Below are 21,506 nucleotides of genomic sequence, written 5' to 3'. Positions count from 1 at the left end.
CATTAATTTCAGATGTAATCTTTTATCCTTTATTTTCTAGCTAAATCGTATATATGTGTTCTATTTAGGTATATATTCTAGTATAGATTGAGGTCAATATACTCTCCAGCATGTCTCTTCACACTCTTCCTAAGGTCATGTCTTTCTAGAGAGCAAGGTAGTAGCTTACTCTCATAATAAATAGATATTTTTTTCTGCTTTTTTTTTTTAATTTTATTTAATTCTTGATCTTTGTAGCACTGAACTTTAACCACACTGTGGTGTTCTTATCTTAAAGTATTAAAATTTAAAACCTCGCCTCCATTTTGTCCTTCTGGCTGTTTTGTTTGGTTGGGTGTTTTATTATTTATGACATCAGTCAAACTTTAGGGACAAGTATGCAGCTATATTATGTACAGTACTGGAGTTAGTAACCTCCACTAACTGTCACTATTCTCAGATGGCACATCCTTTCTTATTATCATATAAAGCAGAATCATTCAAAGTATTTGGCAAAACCTAATTACTGTCTTACTCCTGCTGGATCATATCCTAGAGGAAATTTCATAGTGTTTGAGTTTCTGTCCTGCCTAATGTCCACATTTAAGGTAATTGAAGGTTGTCATCAATAAAGTAAGTCTTCACTTGGAATGAAATCCTCTCCTGCTTGAAGCTAGAAGTTTCTGATTCTGAAATAATGTTGAACTGTTCAATATTCAACTTTATTGAGAATAATTTGATTTAGGAATCCAAATAAGAATTAAAGAACCTTGTATTAGTGGTTGGATTGATCTACTGTAATTTCAGACAGTAGTTCCGTGAATATGTACAATTTCTGTTATCCTTGACAGATGAAGTTCGTAAACGTGAGAAGAAATTTCCTCTATAATATTAATGTCTCTGAGACTATACATATTACCAACTGGTATAGCTGGAATTAAAAAAAAAACACAAACAAACAAACAAACAACAAAAAAACCAAAACCAACAAACCAGCAAGCAAACATTTAGCATAGTGTATTTCTACCAGTATCAACACCTTATGTAAAGGATTCCTGAACTTACTTAGCTAGTCACTATATTCTACTGCGGGGCATCACTGCTTGTGACAGCAGATCCTAGGATTGTGCTGGCTCCATGCATTACAGCCATCATGGGATTTGCTTGTATGTGTAAGTGGAAATGCCTTATATGAATAATATTACCTCCTGTATGAGCTCTTAACCTAATAATCTATGTATTCTATCCACCTCCTTCATCTGTCTAGTTTGCACTCTTCCTCCTGAGTGAGCAAGCTTCTCTGAATCTTTGTAACTCATGGTTGCAGGGCTCACAGCTGTGGGATCCAGTGTTTCTGCTGTTTATACAGCTCTCTGCTGGTCAGCTTGGCTCACTAAGCATCCAGGCAGCTGTTGGTAAACTCTCCAGCTCCCTAGCCACTCCCCATCTCCACAGTGTAGCTTTCACCTTATGAGCCATCTTTTGTTCCACTTCTGTCTGTTGTCCCCACTGAAACTCACTTGTGGTTGTTAAGTTTATCAAGCAGAACAATACATTAAAAACCCCAGAAATGGTCCTCTAGAAGAATGTTTTCTTTCTTCTCCTGTCATGGTAACAAGATACAGGTTTTCATTAGACAGCTGGGATGAAGAACACCAGTGACTCTGTGCAGAAGTTTTCAGAACACGTGGCTAGTTGAATGTTAGATACTCACAGATAATACTGCCAGCAACAGCTGCTTCCCGCTATGGAGTGTTACACTGTGAGAAGATAAAATTTGCCTTATGCATTCAAACTAAGGCTCTTTCTAGGTCAAAATGTCACTGTAGTGACCTCCTAAGAGCTTACAAGACTCTCTGACCTGATGATGATAATGATGTCAAAGAGTGCTGCTCTTCTGCATCTGGCATTCCACCAATACACAGGCTCTGACTGGTGTGACCAGCCCATTACTCTTGATCTGCAATAGAATCATAGAATAGTTAGTATTGGAAAGGACCTTAAGATCATCTAGTTCCAACCCCGCTGAAGTGGGCAGGGATGCATCACCCTAGACCATGTCATCCAATGTTCTGTCCAAACTTACCTTGAACACTGCCAGGGATAGAGCATTTACCACTTCTTTTCCCAATCTGTTCCAGTGCCCCACCACCCTCACAGTCACCCTTCTCCTTTTTCCTTCGTGTGCCAGAGATTTCACTGTGTTCAAGGCAAGGTCTGCTAGGTGTAGCTGTGTAACCTTAGGTCAGAATGTGTGAAAACAGTGAAGGCGGGAAAAAGCGCAATGAGAAACCTTGTCTAGGCCTTCATCCGTGCACCTTCCACCCCCTGGCTCTAGAGCTGAATTGGAGATCAGGCCCTTGCCTCAGTCTTTGCCTAAACTGTGCCATAACCCCACTGTGCCTGGCCTTAGTGCCTTTCTGATCCTGATCTTGCGTTGCTAAATTCCTGTCTTGGTTTCAGATTTGCTTCGGTACTGTGAACTTCTCTGATGGCTGCAGGACTATCAGCTGAACCCAGTTAGCACCACTGGACCTGTTCTGCTGCTCTTGCGTACTAAGGGACTGTGCCCCTCATCAGAGAGGTCACCCCAAACACACACCTGCTTTGTGCCTAGTTTTGGCTCCTGGCTTCTGTACTTTGCAAAGTAGCCTACTCGTGCTGCTACCTGTTAGTCTTACTGTAAGCAGATAAGAGCCCTGCTTCTAATGGAGTTCAGACTGGGAGATAAAGACTAAACTGCACAGTTACGTGAGGGCAGAGAACAGTCCACGGTCCTGTATTGTCCAACTGCCTCTATGGCGCTGTGGAAGTACGCCCTCTCCTGGGCATGCCAGCTCATTTATATCCCTGAGATACAATCTCTGTGTGGCAGTGGGAGTTAGTGAAGGCTCTGAACAGTCTGGACAACGCACTTGAGTATGTGCTAATATTACTGTGGATGCAGGAGGTGCTAAGCATTGTGGAATCTCCCAGAACAGCATTAAATCTAGAATGCTACTTTTATATGCTTTCAGTTGGCCTATTTCGTGTGTCTCACTTGCCTTTTAAAATACACATGGCAATCTGAGAAAGCTGAAGTGCTGAGCCCAGCAAAATATTTTGGGTTTGTCTAAAATATGTTCTTATATTCTAGAAGTCTTACATTACAACACTGACAGGTATTGCAGTTTCTACCTCAAATGATAAGGAGTTAATATTTCTGAGTGCTAAATTGTAACAGACCTTTTTGACTTGCACCATACGTCAATAATATTATTCTTGTTGTATCACATATTTACATACTAGGTAGGTATATCAGTAACATTTGGATCATTTAGTCACAGAGCATGAATATGGTGAGGCATTCCTTCAATTGTATGACTAGAGGTGTTTGAATTTATCCTGTGTTTTCCATATGAGACCAAACAATTCTTAACACTTTGCATTGTTTATGTTTATGATGAAGTCTCAAAGGGCAAATAATCTCAAAAATTTCAGCAGGACGGTGGGAAGTTGCTCTGTATGTTCTTGTGTATGTATCCATTCATCTGGAGGACTGTATAATCACCCAAAAAGTCTCCTAAGCTGTGAATGCTATTTCCCTTAAAGATAGTGGGTGTCTTGATTTCAATTTTTATTATTTTGTATGTGCGGTTTGGCACTTTTTTCTTTTCCCTTGTATGACATAATTTCTGAGTAAGAGGTTGGAAAGCAAAAGTATCGCTGCTTTATTTCCCTGCTGTGTATCTGAGAACATAATTTGCTTATGCAATTATCTCAATGGAAACTGTGTGCTAAAGCAGGACTGGCAATGACACTGAATTTCTATCTGGAAATACTCATTAATGTGGACCACTAACTCCAGGTTAATATCTGGTACTTTAAGCTGTTCTTTTACTATTTTACATTTTTTAATAATTGAATAATTGACTTCACAGGCTAGCTTTTGCATTCATTCTGTTACAAATTTGTGGAAATGGCTTGTTAATCCAGTACAGAGAAGCAGAGTTTGTCTGCATTCTAGATTTCTTAAGAAACTGGGGATTTTTTAGGTCTCCATAATCTCTGTTGAGAATTTGCTAGTTGCTACGACTCTGCCATTAGGAAGATTTGTGTGATGATGTCTCCTGAACAGCACGGCTGATGAAGTATGCTGCTGCAGTACTGAACTGTGGTGTGAGCAATAAAGCTTTTATTTCTCCTTATACCTCTTTTCATTGATATAATGCACTGTGAAATCTGATGTGAAACTGAGTAGCATACTAGAAAAAGGTAACTAGATGCAGATAGAAATAAATACAGTCAGATACATGAAATTCCCCCAAGGGAGAGCAAAGAAGCAGATGTATTCTGATGAATTAGTGAAAATTAGGCTTTTTAAATTTCCCAGCCAGTGCTGGTGGCTGTAGCTGAGCCCATCAGGCTCTGCTGGCTGTGAACAATAGAGATGCAGATATTTTTTCCTTTTTTTCCGTTTTTGAAAAAATGTTAAACCTAAGACGTTTGGCACTTGTGATTAATTGTGGCCCCTCCTACTGTGCCAGTTGAAACCACTCCCTACATAACCAAAACCTATCACTCCCCATGATTCTCAAGATATTTTACATTTCAGTCAAGCTTTTGTGCACTGAACCACATTCCTTACAGACAGTGCATTTGAAAAAAAAAGAAAGTATTTTTAGGAGACAAGAATTACTTCAACAGCAGTTTGTTTTCAGAGCTTAGAGTAAATTCAAGCTTGAAGCATTAACCTGCTTTAATTTTAAATACTGGAATATATAGTCTAATTATTGTTTTAGCGTTGATTTCTGTTTTCTAGTTCAGAATCCAATATTTATAGCATTTAAACTGCTGCTTAAAGAATTTCAGATTATATATTTATGAATGTAGATTCATAGCACAGAGTTCAGATCTGATCTTTGGGTAGCTTTTAATAGTGTTGAGTAAATTTTAGCATAGGACTTGTACTTACATGTGTCCAGGTTCTGTATTTTTTACTTCAACTGTGCCTTCTGTCATGGCTTGGATGACTTATATTTCCCACTGGTTTGATGAAGATGATTGGTATGAAGGACAGCAACGAGTAAGAATTGCTTAAATTAATATTTTCTCTTTTATTTTCTTTATATTTTTCTTCTTTAAGCTGCAGTGTATTATAATACTAGTACGAGAAGTAATATTCCCATAGTGATACTATGAAGGGGTTTTTAGTAGTTTTAATGAAGTCTTGAGTCACAGATAAGCACATCTAAAATGAGCTTTTTGAAAAATAATGTTCCTAGCTGTGTAAAAGATATTGGAAGTTTGGCCATCTACTGTATTTTTTAGATTGCATATTTTAATGATTAGTAGTTCTTTAAGATGTAATGAGGTAGAAATCAAAACTCTGATTTAATTTTATTAGGAATTAATATACTGTGCATGGAAAAAATAATTATGAGCAGTAATTGAGTAAAAGAAAAATATTTGGGAAGATGTTAAATTCGCCTTGGGTCATTTCCAAGTTGTACCTTGGATACCTGCATATTTTTATTAACATTTTTCCAAGGAGGAGGAGTTGTTACTATAGCAACACATGCAGGATATCTTGGAATTTTTTCATGTTTCTTGACTGCATGCCTTGGGAAAGCTTGATCTGCTGCTTTCGTAGATTTATAGTGGGAGGTGTATATAAGTCACATTTCACTGTATCAAGCTCCTTTATGTAACCATATATTTCTGTAATTTCTATTTTGATCGCATATACTCAGCTAGTGAATCAGAATGCAGGAGATGCTGCAGAAACTTAAGGGCCAACGGCTGCCTTAATTGTGTTATTGTGTATTACTTGGTAATACCAGTTATATATGCTCATAAGTATTAAAAACTAGCAGATTTTAATACTTTCCCATTGTTCTCATTTTACATGTAACTAAAATATGATCTTTCAGATGTGGAGTTAGGTTTTAATAGCTGCTCATCAGGGATTCAGGTGTGAGATGTGTTAAGAGATAACTTCTTTTGAAATCAGAAGCATCTTGTCAGTTTGCCAGGAGAAAATCAATCTTCTGGTGATTGTGGTAGTTCTGGGTAGGAAGATGCGAACAAAATTCTTACACAGGGTCTTAGATGCTTTATACTGAGATCACACATGGTTGTATGTATTTATTTTATTTTTTGTATTACATACAGTATCTGAAAACTAGATTTCTGATACCAAATGACTAACCAATAGTCTCTAGCTGATAGTTTCATTACCACTGCTAAATATGATGTTTCAGGTTGATTAGGTATGGAGTTCAACATTCCTGGTGATACATCGTTACAAATACCATGATTTCTCCATGCTCTGTTTCAAACCCTAACACTGCTCTTTAGATTATCTTATTACAGCTGCACAATAAAAAATAACGGATAGATTTAAAAGATAGAGGGTAGATTTAGATTAGGTATTAAGAAGAAGTTCTTTACTATTAGGGTGGTGAGGTTCTTGAACAGGATGCCCAGAGAAGCTGTGGATGACACATCCCTGACAGTGTTCAAGGCCAGGTTAGATGGGGCTTTGAGCAACCTGGTCTAGTGGAAAGCATCCCTGCTGTTGTGGTTTAAGCCCAGCCATAACTCAGAACCACACAGCAGCTCACTCCCCACCTTCCTCCCTCCCCCCCCGCTCCCAGAGGGATGGGGAGCAGAATAAAAAGAATGTAACTCCCACGGGTTGCGATAAGAACAGTCCAGTAACTAAAGTATAACACAAACCACTACTGCTAACACCAATAATAATAATGATAAAGGAAATAACAAGGGAAGAGAATACAACCGCTCACCGCCTGCCAACTGATACCCAGCCAGAGCCAAGCAGTGATCTAACCCTTCCAGGTAACTGCCCCCAGTTTATATACTGGTCATGATGTGCTGTGGTATGGAATACCCCTCTGGCTAGTTTGGGTCAGGTGTCCTGTCTCTGCTTCCTCCTGGCTTCCCCTCCTCTCTGGCAGAACATGAGACTCAGAAAGTCCTTGGTCAGACTAAACATTACTGAGCAGCAACTAAAAATATTGGTGTTATCAACGCTGCTCCCAGGCTGAAAGTCAAAACCACAGCACTGCACCAGCTACTAAGAAGGAGAAAAATTACTGCTACTGCTGAACCCAGGACATCTGCCCATGGCAGGGGAATTGGAGCTAGGTGATCTTTAAGATCCTCTTCATCCAAACCGTCCTAAGATTATATGATATTCTAGTTAAGTTGTACAAGTACTGTAGTCAAGACAGTCAAAACCACTCTTTTGTAAGACTTACCCTAGTTAGAAAAAGTAAGGCAAGTAATTTAAAATTTTTAAAAATCACGATTTAGGGTACCTATCCTGGATTAATATATTTGGGTTTTATTTCAAATTAGTGTGGGGTTTGGGAAATTTTTGGTTTTGGGTTGGGTTTTGTTTTTTTGAGGTTTTTTTTTTTTTGGTGGGTTTTGGGTTTTTTTCTTGTAAAATACAGTCTAAGGCTGCGATTTCAAATCCAGACTTTTTCCAAACAGCAGTGAAAGGTCCACAAATTCTTCCCTTGTAAATCCAGAGGTATTTTGAGTAAATAAATTCTAGTAGTAATTTGAGTTTATTGTGAAGGTTTAAAATGTCTGTGAATGCTATTAGAATACTTGTTTAAAGTGATCTTTTAAATAATAGTGTTTTTTGTGGTCAGCATCTGGATAACTGAATGTGCCTTTTTCAACACGTGCTAGGTCATCATCAGTCGGGGCATGTAAGCTGGGAATGATGGTTGCAAGAGTCTAGCCAAGCCTTCTAGCATTTTTTGAGGAATCTTGCTGAAATTCAGAGCCCTGTCCAAGGCACTCTCTTCTAGCCTCTGATTAATCTTCTGATTCTCCAGGAGACACAGGCGGTTTTGTGCCATGAGTTGCATACAAAAGTAGAAAAAACTTTCCTAATTTTTGCAGAGATGCATACAAATTCTGTACTGCTCAGTAGTAAGCTAGCAACCAACCTGACACTTCAACAAGCAGTAAGCTGCCTAGGCTAGATTCTGCTGGGAAGCATGAAGGGCTTAACTTTTGTTTGAACCAGTACATGCATAAACCTATGTAATTATTCTACATTAATCTAATTGTGACTGTTATAATTTAATATAGTCATTCTTTGTTCATCTTCTGCTCAGAAGCAGTTGCTTCAAGTACTGTCTCCGTAAGACTGTTTGGAGACCTACATTAGTAACTGCAGTTTGATTGTTCACAAGAAAATTTCAAGAATTGAAAATTGTTTAGTATTTTGTGGTACTCATGCAAAGTAGGAAGAATTTTTGTTTAAAGGGAGTAGCTCAGCTGATATTGAGATATCTGATTCTTAAGAATTTTAACTGATACATGACACCACCATCTATTTATTTGTTTCTAACCTTTGTTTTCCCTGTAGATCTATTAAAATCCATGATGGCTGATTTTTTACAATATACCTATTGTTCAATTTTTCATAGTGTGAGATTTCTTCTCATCTTCTGATGTGCTTGCTTTTACTTTTGAGATCCCCCAAGTTCATAAAGTATTAGGTATAAAAAAATACATGTAAATGTAATAGATAGATAGCATAGAATTTAGAAAATGTACTAACTTCTTAAATTCTCCGCCCAGAAACATTAAAGCTTTTGGATATTTTATATCTCTGTTTAGTCTTACTAAATGTATTTTGTCTATTTGCTTTTAAGCTGAATATGTACCAGAATATTTCTAATTATCACCCATTTCATGGGTCTGGACATAATAATCAGAAATTAATTTCTTAATATGGCTGTAATCTACTTGGTGTTTTCCAGCCCCACTGGGAGAAGGCTGGTACTATTATGCTTACATTATTACACAAGACTCAGTGCTATTGAGGCAGGCACAGTCAGGAAGAAGTTGGTTTTTGCTGTGTCTTGCAAACACGCAGGTTTGATGAGCTTCCAGTTTTTAACAAGATAAATTCATTGTCCATTATCTGGTGCTTTAAACTGGCCCCATTAGGTTGTGTAATAAATCTGAAATTCCATTGTTCGCAGGTCATTTTCATCTCCAGTGGATTTTCGTAGATTCATAGAATAGTTTTTTCCTATGAAGATGGAAAAATATACCCAAAGGAAACACTTTATATTACCAAAGAAGATCTTTAATTATTTACAGTATCATTGACATATTCACAAAAATATTGGTACAATATTGGGCAATAGTCTGGATGAGATATAGCAGTTTTATATGTCAGACATATAGGAGTGACAGCAAGCATTCCATATAATCAAAAATACAAACTTAGTTGAAAGATAATGACAATAGAATGAACAGAAGCAGAGGATGACAACACTTCACTTCGTACAACTGTTCAGAAACTAGGGGTTTGTATACACAGAAGCAGATTGAGTGACGTAAGGCTACTGTATATTTACTTCTGTGTGCATGCCATATTGTATATGTACTCATCTGGACAGGTCATACGCCATATGGGCCACAATAGCTAACAGTGTAAGCATATGCTATTGGTTATGCTTGATGGTTATAAATTTATGAAAACTTGTAACATACAAGCACATCTCTTGATAATTAAAGGGTGCTAAGTGATGGATTTGAACAGCTATTATTATTATTCTGTAGATATCATTGTTGTAGAATTGGGAAATACAACAATCAATGAAATACTCCGAGTAGCTGAAGCAGAGAAAAAGGAGTTATGTTAAAATTAAAATGTTTAAGAGCTGCAGTTGCCAGGCTACTGACAGTGCCAGTTTGTGTGTGTAGTGCAACATGATGCTCAGTCTTTTCTCATGAATCCTTTAGTAACTGCATTATTCTGTGAACATCAAGGTTTAGCTCCTCATCTGTCAAGTAAAGTGGCTTCATTCTACAACCAGAGCAAGATTTTGCATTTTTGGGAGCAGCAAGGTATTGGAATGAACATGGAAATTCTTAAGTAGTTTACAAAAAATGATACCTATGCTAAGATGTAGGGATTATTAGGCATTTGTCTTTAAGTTATTGATATATAGCCATGTCTATGAAAGTAACATTAACTTCATAATATACAAAATTTCAGTTTAATGGTTTGGGGTATTTAGTTTGGTTTGGTTTTTCTTTTTTCTATACGTAACAAAAAGGAAGGACTTAGAATGTTGCTGCTCGTGCCAGTTGAATAGAAAGGTTTTTGTTGTCCTCCCTCTTCCCCTTCATCTCTGTGGAAACCGTGGTCATCCTTTGATAGCATTCCCAGTGTGGTATAGGTTTTTTACATGCATTTTTTTTTTTTCAGTATATGCTTAAGAGTCCAGCATAATTACTTGTACATCCCTTATTTTGAAATAAAATGCTTTTCTAACAAAGTATGGAAAATCTCTATTGTATAAAAATGTAACATGTGTTAAATAATATATATATTTATTATACTGCATTTCTAGATTACTGCCATTTTACTCAGGCTGTTCTGATGAATGCTGCTTTCTCCCTTGTACTATAAGTATGCTCAACAGAAATCCGTAATGTCTGAAAAGATCTTCAAGAAACTGCTTGCATTCATAATACTTAAAAAAGAGAGTCAGTATGCCACACAATTGTAATTTCTTCTTCTAGACACTATTGTACGAAATTTCAAACCACATTTAATTCCAATATTTTTTTTAAAACAGTATTTAACTCATTAAAAGGAGCAGAAAATATTTAAAAGTTTTAAGCCGTAAATAAAGTGCAGATTCCTTTCTACAATACAGCTCAGAATATTTTATGTAACATTTTCACATATATTTAAATAGGCAAATCTATATGAAGAATCAAAGTTTAATAATGCTTCTTAAGCATGAATTATTAGCTCAGTAAAATAATGTTATATTACAAAGCTGCATTTTTCATCTAAATGTTGAACTTATTCAGGAGACATTTGCATTTGAATTTCAGGCTTTCATAAAAACAGTGCATTAATTTAAATCAATCTTTTAACTATAAATTTGTGAATAAGGATTCCATTTGTGAATTTTCTTTAAAAAAAAAAACAAAAAAAAGCACGCCCCCCCAAAAAATCAGAAAAAAGCCAAAACAAAACAACAAAGCCAAAAAACATATTAAAATTACCCTTTGTCTGTAATGTAAACATAGAACAAAACCAAGAAAAATGTGTTCTGCTATTTCAAATGCAGTACTTCATGACATATCCAGCAATGCTTTACAAACATTAGATATTTAGAACTAGGCTGAAATATAATTTTATTTCATCAGTTATTTCATGACAATGAATTTTGTTCATGCTTAATCTACCCTGAATTCTGATTGGTGACGTGCATTTGGAAATAATTAAAATACCCTAAACTATGCAGGAGTCCCAGTGGCATGAAAAAAAAGGTAAAAATACATAAGAGCCTCTTCACGTTTTCCATGCAGCCGCTTAACAGTGGAAATAATAGCACTAGTAGTGGAACTATCTCCAAATCCAAAGCACTGGTCCATTTTGTGTGATCATGATAATTGTAAAACCAATGTAGAGGACCTTATTTTCTGTTCTAGATTTCAGCACTTAGGCTTGGAATTCTCAGACAGTAGAATGATATTTTCCTATAGATTAGTTTTCATGTAGTCTGGAATAACCTATCTCTTTCATATGAAGGCAAAAGGAAGATCTGATGAATATATTAACATGATTTTTCTTTTTTTAAATATATATTACTGCAAGAATATATATCCTACAAGAAATACCTGCTGTTACTCTGGATTTGAGGAATTCTGTTTTAGCATCTGTAAGAGATCTTGTCTTTACAATCAAGATTACCTGTAATCAAATCAGAAATTAAACAAGACTTAAGATAATATTTTCTTACAGATTAATCTTCATCAAATCAAGAACCTCTTAGCTACCATATGAGAATGTAAAAAAAAAAAAAAAGGAACTGTTAAGACAAATCTGTTATTATCATGAAATAAATATTTTTGCACTCTTAGTTTCTGAAGGCATGTTAGCTTTTCATCACTCTTATATGCGGTAAGCCTAAAAAAACCATGGCTTTTTTACCATTCCTTCTGTTTGCTGACACACCTGGTTTTAATCATCATTTTGCCTGGAATCAAGAGTGGAAACCAGAAGTTCTCATTCCAGGTACTATTCTGCATTTTAATAAATTTTTTATGTAATCACCCAGGTCACTTTCAGAAAAAGTGGTTGTCAATGGTGCTTTTTTTTTCTTTTTTCATTGTGACTGGAAAAAGCCTGTGTTGTAGTTCTGAATTTCCAAAATTCAAATATTTCTGAATGCATGTGATTAATACTTCAATTGCACAGAAGGGAACTCTGGAATTTTAGTTTTACTTAGCAGTAAAAGTACACTAAATGGTGAAATCAGAAACTTGGAGTCTATTTTTTTGTCACACTGGTGATGAAGATGATTCATAATAATAATAAGATAAATTTCTTTCTGTGGGACTCATGTCATTTATGACATGAGATGGATTGCAAATGAGCTGCAAGGTGCCATTTATAGAACTGTTCTCTCTAGAATTTCTTTCATGCAAAAGTCAGAATTAAGATTGTTGGCAGAGACAGAAAAGCACTAGTATCTTTTCACTTGTTTCTCTGTATATTTCTATTCTCTTGTTATACAGTCTCCTTTATAAAAATATTCAGAGATTAAATGTGAGTGCTTCAGTTCCTTTAGGCATTAGAACAGTCGGAAATTTTAATCATTATTAATTACATTCAGTGATATCTTTGAGATGATCAGACAAACATTCAATCTCATCCTGATCTTCTGCTAAAGAAGCACCCAAAATGAGTCTCTAAATTTCTTTTTAACTCTTTCACACTTTCCAGTGTGAGAGAGACTTGTAATCTCATGGAGATTGTTTCTTATATTTAGTCATTACTATTTTTCTGCCAATTAGATACCCCAAGCAGATAAGAAAAATAGAAGATAAAAAATGACCATTCAACTTCATTTTCATGCTTTTGTCAACATTGACTAGTGGGTTCCCTTGGGTATTATAAGTCATTATTACTATACCTGTACAAAGATTTTTTGATATACACCTTAATACTAATATAATTCTGAAAAATATTTTCCCCTCCATACAGTTGATTCCAAATAGGTGAAGGTTGATCTGCAGATGATCTATCTCTCCTAAAGCTGTTACACAGCAATGCATTGCATAACTAACCCTTGCACTTGATTTTGGAAGTATCTTTTTTTTTTTTTCTTCATTCTAACACCTGGTAAATTGAACAGAACTCTTTTTGTCTTTAAAGATTATAGACTCAGCTTTTTAACCTAAAGATCCCTCCTCCATACTCCACGTAATGTTTTCCCACAAAATGTCCCTCAATCCGTTAATCTATCCACAGTATGAATGTGTCTTTAAATGAGACATTCTAACATAGCTGGAAAATTACATTTTTATGTCTGGACGTTACCTGAGCCCATGCTGAAGCACTCAGTGGTATGGTGAAATTCAGCAGAATTGTCCACCACTCTACAAGAGAGGATTCTGCTGCTAGCCCAGCTGAAGTCGTATGTATGAAGAGGTTTCACCTATTGGTTATCTAAATATCCTGTGTATGGGTAGTACTTTCAGTTATGCTCACAGAGCCTTCTTTGGATTGATATAATTTCTGTGCAGAAGCGGTGAATCCTGTTTGTGGCTATTTGGATCGTGTTATGCCATTTGGATCACCACTTGCGAGCTGTGATCCACCTAGTTATCCTTGTCAACTTCATTTGCAGCTGTTTGGTCACTGGAGCCTTCTATAGGGAAGGTAAAGCCACAGCTATTTCTGCAGGTGGAGAAGGAGCTGGCATTGCATCAGTTTACAGTTGGCTTGAATCTGGGACATTTATATCACATGAAGACTGGTTTCTAAGTGAATTCAGAGGCTTAGTGGAAGATGTTTCTGGCTGTGACAGGGGATTTGGAACTAGATGATCTTTACGGTTTCTTCCAACCCAAACCATTGTATGATTCTGTGAAAACTGATAGCCTTCACTACTTGCCGGCTGAAAATAAATGCAACAAGGCTCATTTTGAACATTTTCTTAAATCACAGAATGGCTGAGGTTGGAGGGGGCCTCTGGAGGTCATCTTACACAATCACCTAGGAGTTCAGTTTAAACCAATGCCTTTGCAAATGGGTGCATTCTTAGTCAAGTATGTAAATGGCTCATGGAAAAATGGCTCAGCTCATGTGCTCTGAGTAAAATTTTGACATTATCATGAATCAGATATGGCCTAGGTGGGTAATTGGTCTGGCCTTGCAAAGCATTTCTTGTGGTTTCATGTTAAAAGTCAGTTGTTGCCTTGGTCTGAGGCAGCTGGAAGTTTGAGACTTGTTTTGGACAGTTAAGGCATAGTTTGCTGTACAGTGATATAGTAATGTTACACTAAGCTTTGTTTTTTGTTTCCCACAGTTTACTTCAACTTTTTGTTAAACAGTAATTTTAAAGAAAATTTAGAAAGCTTGTCTAAAAAGGACTATGATAATAAGTAATGCATAGCTATTATATGCAAGTGGTTTGAAGACCTTTTTAGACACATTGCTTAGCTCAGTTAAAACAGAAATATTAGCATATGGTTTACTTTGTCCAGCTTTCTTTGTGGGGGATGAAGGGAAGAAAAGTACAGAGAGGGAATTACACTTTAATATAGAAAGTGTTGAACCAGACTGCAGAAGAAAATGAAAGTGATGAAGAACAGCTGCAGCTAGTACAAATCAAAAACTATTTGAGTTTCATGTTCTGGGTGTTGTGTTGTGCCCCCCACCCCCCTTCATTTTTTTTTTTTTCCTTTTGTTTCTTTTTTTTTCCCCTCTCAAATGGATTCCTCTGAAGGATATTAAAATCCCTCTCTTGGGTAGCACTGAAGCCTGTGAACATCTACTTGGCTTTATTTTGGATACATTCATTTGTACCTCATAAACAAGATGTTGCTGTTAAAGGCTAGCTATATTTTTAAGGTACATATGTATGCATTATTTATGAGAACAAAAATGAATTACTCTGTTCTTTAACATTCTGTCATCTTGTACTCTAATGAATTTCTGTTTTAAAGGCAAAAATGTCACAGGTTAGACAAGTGGGACTTCTAGCTGCTGGATGTCAGCCATGGAACAAGGATGTATGTGCTGCTAGTGGGGACAGATTTGCCTACTGTGCTACCCTTGCTATTTATATTTATCAGGTAAGATTTTTGTTTAACAGACTGCATTTTTACGTTGTTGTCTGTTTCACTTTGAACCCTTTTAATGAATGTTTCTACAATGCTTTTGGAAGTATGACTGCTAGTGAGAAGATGCCTGTGTAAAGCTCAATCTTCCATTCAAGATACCCTTTCCAAATTATTTTTTCGTATTCTATCCTGTTTAACCTGTTGCAGATAGCTAAATGATTGTACTTATGCCTATAAATAAAGCATTTTAGGACTGTATGTGTGTGCAGTTATTAATGGGATATAATAGTTTATAAGTGACAAGAGGATAGGTTATGTTAATACTGGTAGGGCTAATTGAATATAGCCCTATACAACTTTTCTGTCCAAATCACATATATTAAAATTTGATTTATTGAGATATCAGGTACTGACAACTGCTAAATCCACCATAAATTCATATGTAAGTCTAATACTGTTATATGAATTGGTCTCCAGCCAAACACTACTTAAAGTGAGTTTACAAAGTTTGTCATTCTAAAGTAAATTTTACTTTTTTTGTTTAGCTGGATCACCGATACAATGAATTCAAGCTCCGGGCAATTATGTCTGAGCATAAGAAGACAATCACAGCCATATCTTGGAGTCCCCACAATCCTGACATGTTTGCAAGTGCCAGTGCAGATAGTTTAGTGATTATTTGGAATGTGACTGAACAGAAAGTTGTGGCCAAGCTGGATGATACAAAAGGTATTTCAGACATGGAGATCTATTTGATCTGTACAGCATTTTCATTCACAGGTATCAGAAATACTTGATACAGAGTAAACTCTAAGCAGTTGGTAGAGAGGTTTAACACTTGCATAACACAATATTCTTGTCAGATCTGTCGCACTTCATCGTAGAGGATAGTGAGTTTGAGTAAATCGCTCTGAAACATCTAGTGACTGGTGTAGAAAGAAGTTACTCTTTTTTCTAAAATACTTGACTGAAGAATTTGCTTTTCAATTGCTATAGAAACACAGAATCATAGAATCATAGGATAGAATGATAGAATAGTTAGGATTAGAAAGAACCTTAAGATCATATAATTCCAATCCCCCTGCCATGGCCAGGGACACCTCACACTAAAACATGTTACCCAAAGCTTCTTCCAACCTGGCCTTAAACACCGTCAGGGATGGAACATTCCCAGCTTCCTTGGGAAAACCATTCCAGTGCCTCACCACACTAACAGGAAAGAACTTCTTCCTTATATCCAATCTAAACTTCCCCTGTTTAAGTTTTAACCCATTACCCCTTGTCCTACCACTACAGTCCCTAATGAAGAGTCCATCCCCAATATCCCTATATGACCCCTTCAGATACTGGAAGGCTGCTATGAGGTCTCCACGCAGCCTCCTCTTCTCCAGGCTGAGCAGCCCCAACTTTCTCAGCCTATCTTCATATGGGAGCTGCTCCAGTCCCCTGATCATCCTCGTGGCCCTCCTCTGGACATGTTCTAACAGTTCCATATCCTTTTTATGCTGAGGACACCAGAACTGCACACAATACTCCAAGTGAGGTCTTATGAGAGCAGAGTAGAGGGGCAGGATCAACTCCTTCGACCTGCTGGTCATGCTCCTTTTGATGCAGCCCAGGATACAGTTGGCTTTCTGGGCTGCGAGCGCATACTGCTGACTCATGTTCATTTTCACATTGACCAAGACCCCCAAGTGCTTCACTGCAGGGCTGCTCTGAAACTCTTCTCTAAAAATCATAATACTAAGGCTCATGTCGCCCCTACCATGAGAGTTCCTCATGAACAAGGTATGTAAGGAACAGTGCTGGCACAGTGCTGGACTTATCCTGACATGCCTTTTGCAGCCACAATGTCGCTGGGCACGTGGGCTTTGTGGCTCTCTGAACCTAAACCCTAACCATAAACTTCGTGATACCATAATATTCAGCCTCATGTCTTAAGCAGCATGGGTATTTCTCAAGTTATGTAAGGATCAATGTTCATGCAGTACCATACTCATCTTTACATGCCTTTTGCAGCCACAGTGTTTCTGGATCTGTGGGCTTTGTGGATCTCTGAACCCTAACCCTAACCCTAAATGTTAAGGTACCACTATAATGAGGCTCACAGCCTCAGCATCACGGGTGTTCCAGATGAGAAAAATGTGTAGACCAATGTTGTTGCAGTGGGATATTAATCTTCGTATGCATTTTGCACCCGCAGTGTATCTGGACGTGTAGGATCTGTGGCTCTCTGAACCCTAAGCGTAGCCAAAACCCTGACCTATATTACACCATAATTGTGAGGCTCACATTTCCAGCACCTTTAGTGTTGCTCATGAGCAAGGTATGTAAGGAGAAATGTTGGAGCGGTGCTCTACTCATCCCCAGTGTCTCTGGACCTCTGGGCTTTTTGACTCTCTGAAACATAGCCCTAACCCTAAACTTCATGAGACCGTAAAAATGTGGATCATTGCTCCACCACCAGGATGTTCCTTATAAGCAAGGTATTTAAGGAGAAATGTTGGCACAGTGTCGTACGCATCTTGGCATACCTTTTGCAGCCACAATGTTTCTGGATCTATAGGATTAGTAGATCTCTGAACCCTAACCGTAAACTTCATAATATCATACTATTCATGCTCATGTCTTCAGCTCCGTAGGTGCTCCTGATGAGAAGAGTTTCTAAGGGTCAGTGTTGGTTCAGTGCCGTACTCATCTTGGCACGCCTTTTGCAGCCACAGTGTTTCTGGACCTGTGGGCTTTGTGGATCTCTGAACCCTAACCCTAACCCTAAACTTTATGATACCTAAATAGTGAGGCTCACGGCTTCAGCACCATGGGAGTTCCAGATGAGAAAAATATGTAAGGATCAATGTTGGCGCAGTACCGTATGCATCTTGGTGTGCCTTTTGCAGCCACAGAGTTTCTGGACCTGTAGGCTTTGTGTTCCTCTTAACCCTAACCCGAAACTTTATGATACCACAATACTGAGGTTCTCGGCTTCAGCATCATAGGTGTTCCAGATGAGAAAGATATGTAAAGAGTGATGTTGTTGTAATGGGATATTCATCTTGGTATGCATTTTGCACCTCCAATGTGTCTGGAAATGTAGGCTTTGTGGCTCTCTGAACTCCAAGTGTAACCAAAACCGTGACGTATAATAGCCCATAATTGTGAGGCTCACGTCTCCAGCACCATGAGTGTTCCTCATGAGCAAGGTATGTAAGGATCAATATTGGTGCAGTGCCATACTCATCTTTGCATGCCTTTTGCATCCCCAGTGTCTCTGGACATGTGGGCTTTGTGATTCTCTGAACCCTAAGCCTAATCTTGATGAGACCATAATATACAGGCTCATGTCTCCAGCACCATGGTGTTCCTGATGAGAGAAGTATGTAACGATCAGTGTTGTAGCAGTGCCGTACGCATCTTGGCATGCCTTTTGAAGCCACAGTGTTTCTGGACCTGTAGGCTTTGTGGATTTCTGAACCCTAACCCTACCCCTAATCTTTACGATACCATAATATTCAGGCTCATGTCTTCAGCATCATGGGTGTTCCAGATGAGAAAAATATGTAAGGATAAGTGTTGGTGTAGTGCTGTACACACCTTGGCGTGCCTTTTCAGCCACAATGTTTCTGGATCTGTAGGCTTTATGGATCTCTGAACCCTAAGCCTAAACTTTATGGTACCATAAAATTCATGGTCCTGTCTTCAGCTCCATAGGTGCTCCTGATGAGAAAAGTTTCTAAGGATCAATGTTGGTGCAGTGCCATATTCATCTTGTCATGCCTTTTGCAGCCTCAGTGTTTCTGGACCTGTGGGCTTTGTGGATCTCTGAACCCTAACCCTAACCCTAAACTTTATGATACCTAAATAGTGAGGCTCACGGCTTCAGCACCATGGGTGTTCCAGATGAGAAAAATACATAATGATCAATGTTGGCGCAGTACCATATGCATCTTGGCGTGCCTTTTGCAGCCACAGAGTTTGTGGACCTGTGGGCTTTGTGGATCTCTGAACCCTAACCCTAAACTTTATGATACCTCAGTAGTGAGGCTCACAGCTTCAGCACCATGGGTGTTCCAGATGAGAAAAATATGTAATGATCAATGTTAGCGCAGAACCATATGCATCTTGGCACGCCTTTGCAGCCACAGAGTTTCTGGACCTGTGGGCTTTGTGGATCTCTGAACCCTAACCCTAACCCTAAACTTTATGATACCTCAGTAGTGAGGCTCACGGCTTCAGCACCATGGGTGTTCCAGATGAGAAAAATATGTAACGATCAGTGTTGGTGCAGTACCATAAGCATCTTGGTGTGCCTTTTGCAGCCACAGTGTTTCTGGACCTGTAGGCTTTGTTTCTGGCTTTGTTTCTCTTAACCCGAACCAGAAACTTTATGATACCACAATACTGAGGCTCTCGGCTTCAGCATCACAGGTGTTCTAGATGAGAAAGATATGTAAAGACCAATGTTGTTGCAGTTGCATATTCATCTTGGTATGCATTTTGCACCTCTAATGTGTCTGGAAAATATAAGCTTTGTGGCTCTCCGAACCCCAAGTGTAACCAAAACCCTGACCTTTATTACCCCATAATTGTGAGGCTCACATCTCCAGCACCATGAGTTTTCCTCATGAGCGAAGTAGGTAAGGATCAATGTTGGTGCAGTGCCATACTCATCTTTGCATGCCTTTTGCAGCCACAGTGTTTCTGGACCTGTAGGCTTTGTGTATTTTTAACCTTTTACCCGAACCCTGAGCTTTATGATGTGAAAATATTCAGGGTCATGTCTTCAGCACCATGAATGCTCTAGTTGAGAAGCTGTCATGGTTTAAAACCACAGCTCGTTCACTCACTCCCCCCCTTCTTTCCTTCCCCTGAGTCCTGGAGAAAGGGAGAAGAGAATCAAAAAGAATGCAACTCCCACAGTTTGAGATAAGAACAGTTTACTAACTAAGGTATAAGACAAATCACTACTGCTACCACCAATAGTAATAATGACAAAGGAAATAACAAGCAAAGAGAATACAACACCTTAGCACCCGCCGACCGATTATTCCCCCCCACCAGCCCGACCAGTCACCGACCAATAACTCATCCAACCCTGCAGTCCTAGCCCTTCCGAGTAACTCTCAATTACATTCCTGGCATGACATGCTGTGTTATGGAATACTTCTGTGGTCTGTTTGTGTCAGTTGTCCTGTCTCTGCTTCTTCCTGGCTTCCCCTCCTCCCTGGCAGAGCATGAGGCTCAGAAAGTCCTTGATCAGACTAAAATATTTGAGCAGTAACTGAAAACATCGGTGCCATCAGCACCATTCCCAGCCCAAAAGTCAAAAACACAGCACTGCACCGGCTACCAAGAAGGAGAAAAAATGAGTGCTACTGCTGAACCCAGGACAGAAGTTTTTAAAGAACAATTTTTACACAGTGCCATACTCATCTTGGCATGCCTTTTGCAGCCCCAATGTCTCTGGACCTGTAGGCTTTGTGGCTCTCTGAACCCGAAGCCTAACCAGAATCCTGACCTATATTATGCCATAGAATCATAGAAGATTTATGGTTGCAAAGGACCTTAAGTTCATTTAGTTACTACCACACTACCACCCTGCCATGGGCAGGGACACCTCACATTAAGCCATGACACTCAAGGCTCTGTCCAGCCTGGCCTTGAACACTGCCAGGGATGGAGCATTCACAACTTCCCTGGGCAACCCATTCCAGTGCCTCACCACCCTTACAGTAAAGAATTTCTTCCTTATACCTAATCTAAACTTCCCCTGTTTAAGCTTTAACTCATTACCCCTTGTCCTATCACTGCAGTCCCTAATGAAGAGCCCATCCCCAGCATCCCTATAGGCTCCCTTCAGATACTGGAAAGCTGCTATGAGGTCTTCATGCAGCATTCTCTTCTCCAGGCTGAACAGCCCCAACTTTCTCAGCCTATCCTCATACGGGAGGTGCTCCAATGCCCTGATCATTCTCGTGGCCCTCTTCTGGCCATGTTCCAAGAGTTCCATGTCCTCTTTATGTTGTGGACACCAGAACTGTGCAAAATACTCAATCCCACTGTCCATGTCACTGACAAAGATGTTGAACAAGACCGGTCCCAACACCGATCCCTGAGGGACACCACTCGTTACTGGTCTCCAGCTGGACATTGAGCCCTTGACCACAACTCTTTGCATGTGGCCATCCAGCCAGTTCTTTATCCACCGACTGGTCCTCCTAGCAAATTGATGTCTCTCCAATTTAGAGACAAGGATGTCGTGTGGGACAGTTTTGAATGCTTTGCACAAGTCCAGGTACATGACATCAGCTTCTCTACCCCTGTCCATCAGTTCCATAGCCCCATCATAGAAGGCCACCAAATTGATCAGGCAGGATTTCCCCTTACTGCAGCCA

At 38.7% G+C, this 21,506-nt stretch overlaps 1 protein-coding gene across 3 annotated transcripts in view; it reads left to right on the top strand.

Annotated features, from left to right (window-relative positions):
* Positions 1-4,544: 4,544 nt before the first annotated feature.
* Positions 4,545-21,506, top strand: part of WDR17 (WD repeat domain 17) — a 55,209-nt gene continuing 38,247 nt past the window's right edge. For 2 of the 3 annotated variants that reach the window (XM_061372382.1, XM_061372375.1), the window contains exons 1-3: positions 4,545-5,044; positions 14,998-15,126; positions 15,660-15,843. In XM_061372382.1, coding sequence (XP_061228366.1) covers positions 4,934-5,044; positions 14,998-15,126; positions 15,660-15,843 — 424 coding nt within the window. In that variant the 5' untranslated portion in view covers positions 4,545-4,933. Of the gene's footprint in view, positions 5,045-10,400; positions 10,436-14,997; positions 15,127-15,659; positions 15,844-21,506 lie in introns of those variants that run through there. The other variant, XM_061372388.1, reaches the window with a different exon arrangement.

This window comes from Neopsephotus bourkii, unplaced genomic scaffold (assembly GCF_033783945.1).
Source record: "Neopsephotus bourkii isolate Nb327-2 ecotype Australia unplaced genomic scaffold, CSIRO-AGI_Nbou_v1 NB_168, whole genome shotgun sequence".
NCBI lineage: Eukaryota > Metazoa > Chordata > Aves > Psittaciformes > Psittacidae > Neopsephotus > Neopsephotus bourkii.
This window is presented reverse-complemented; position numbering and strand designations above follow the sequence as displayed.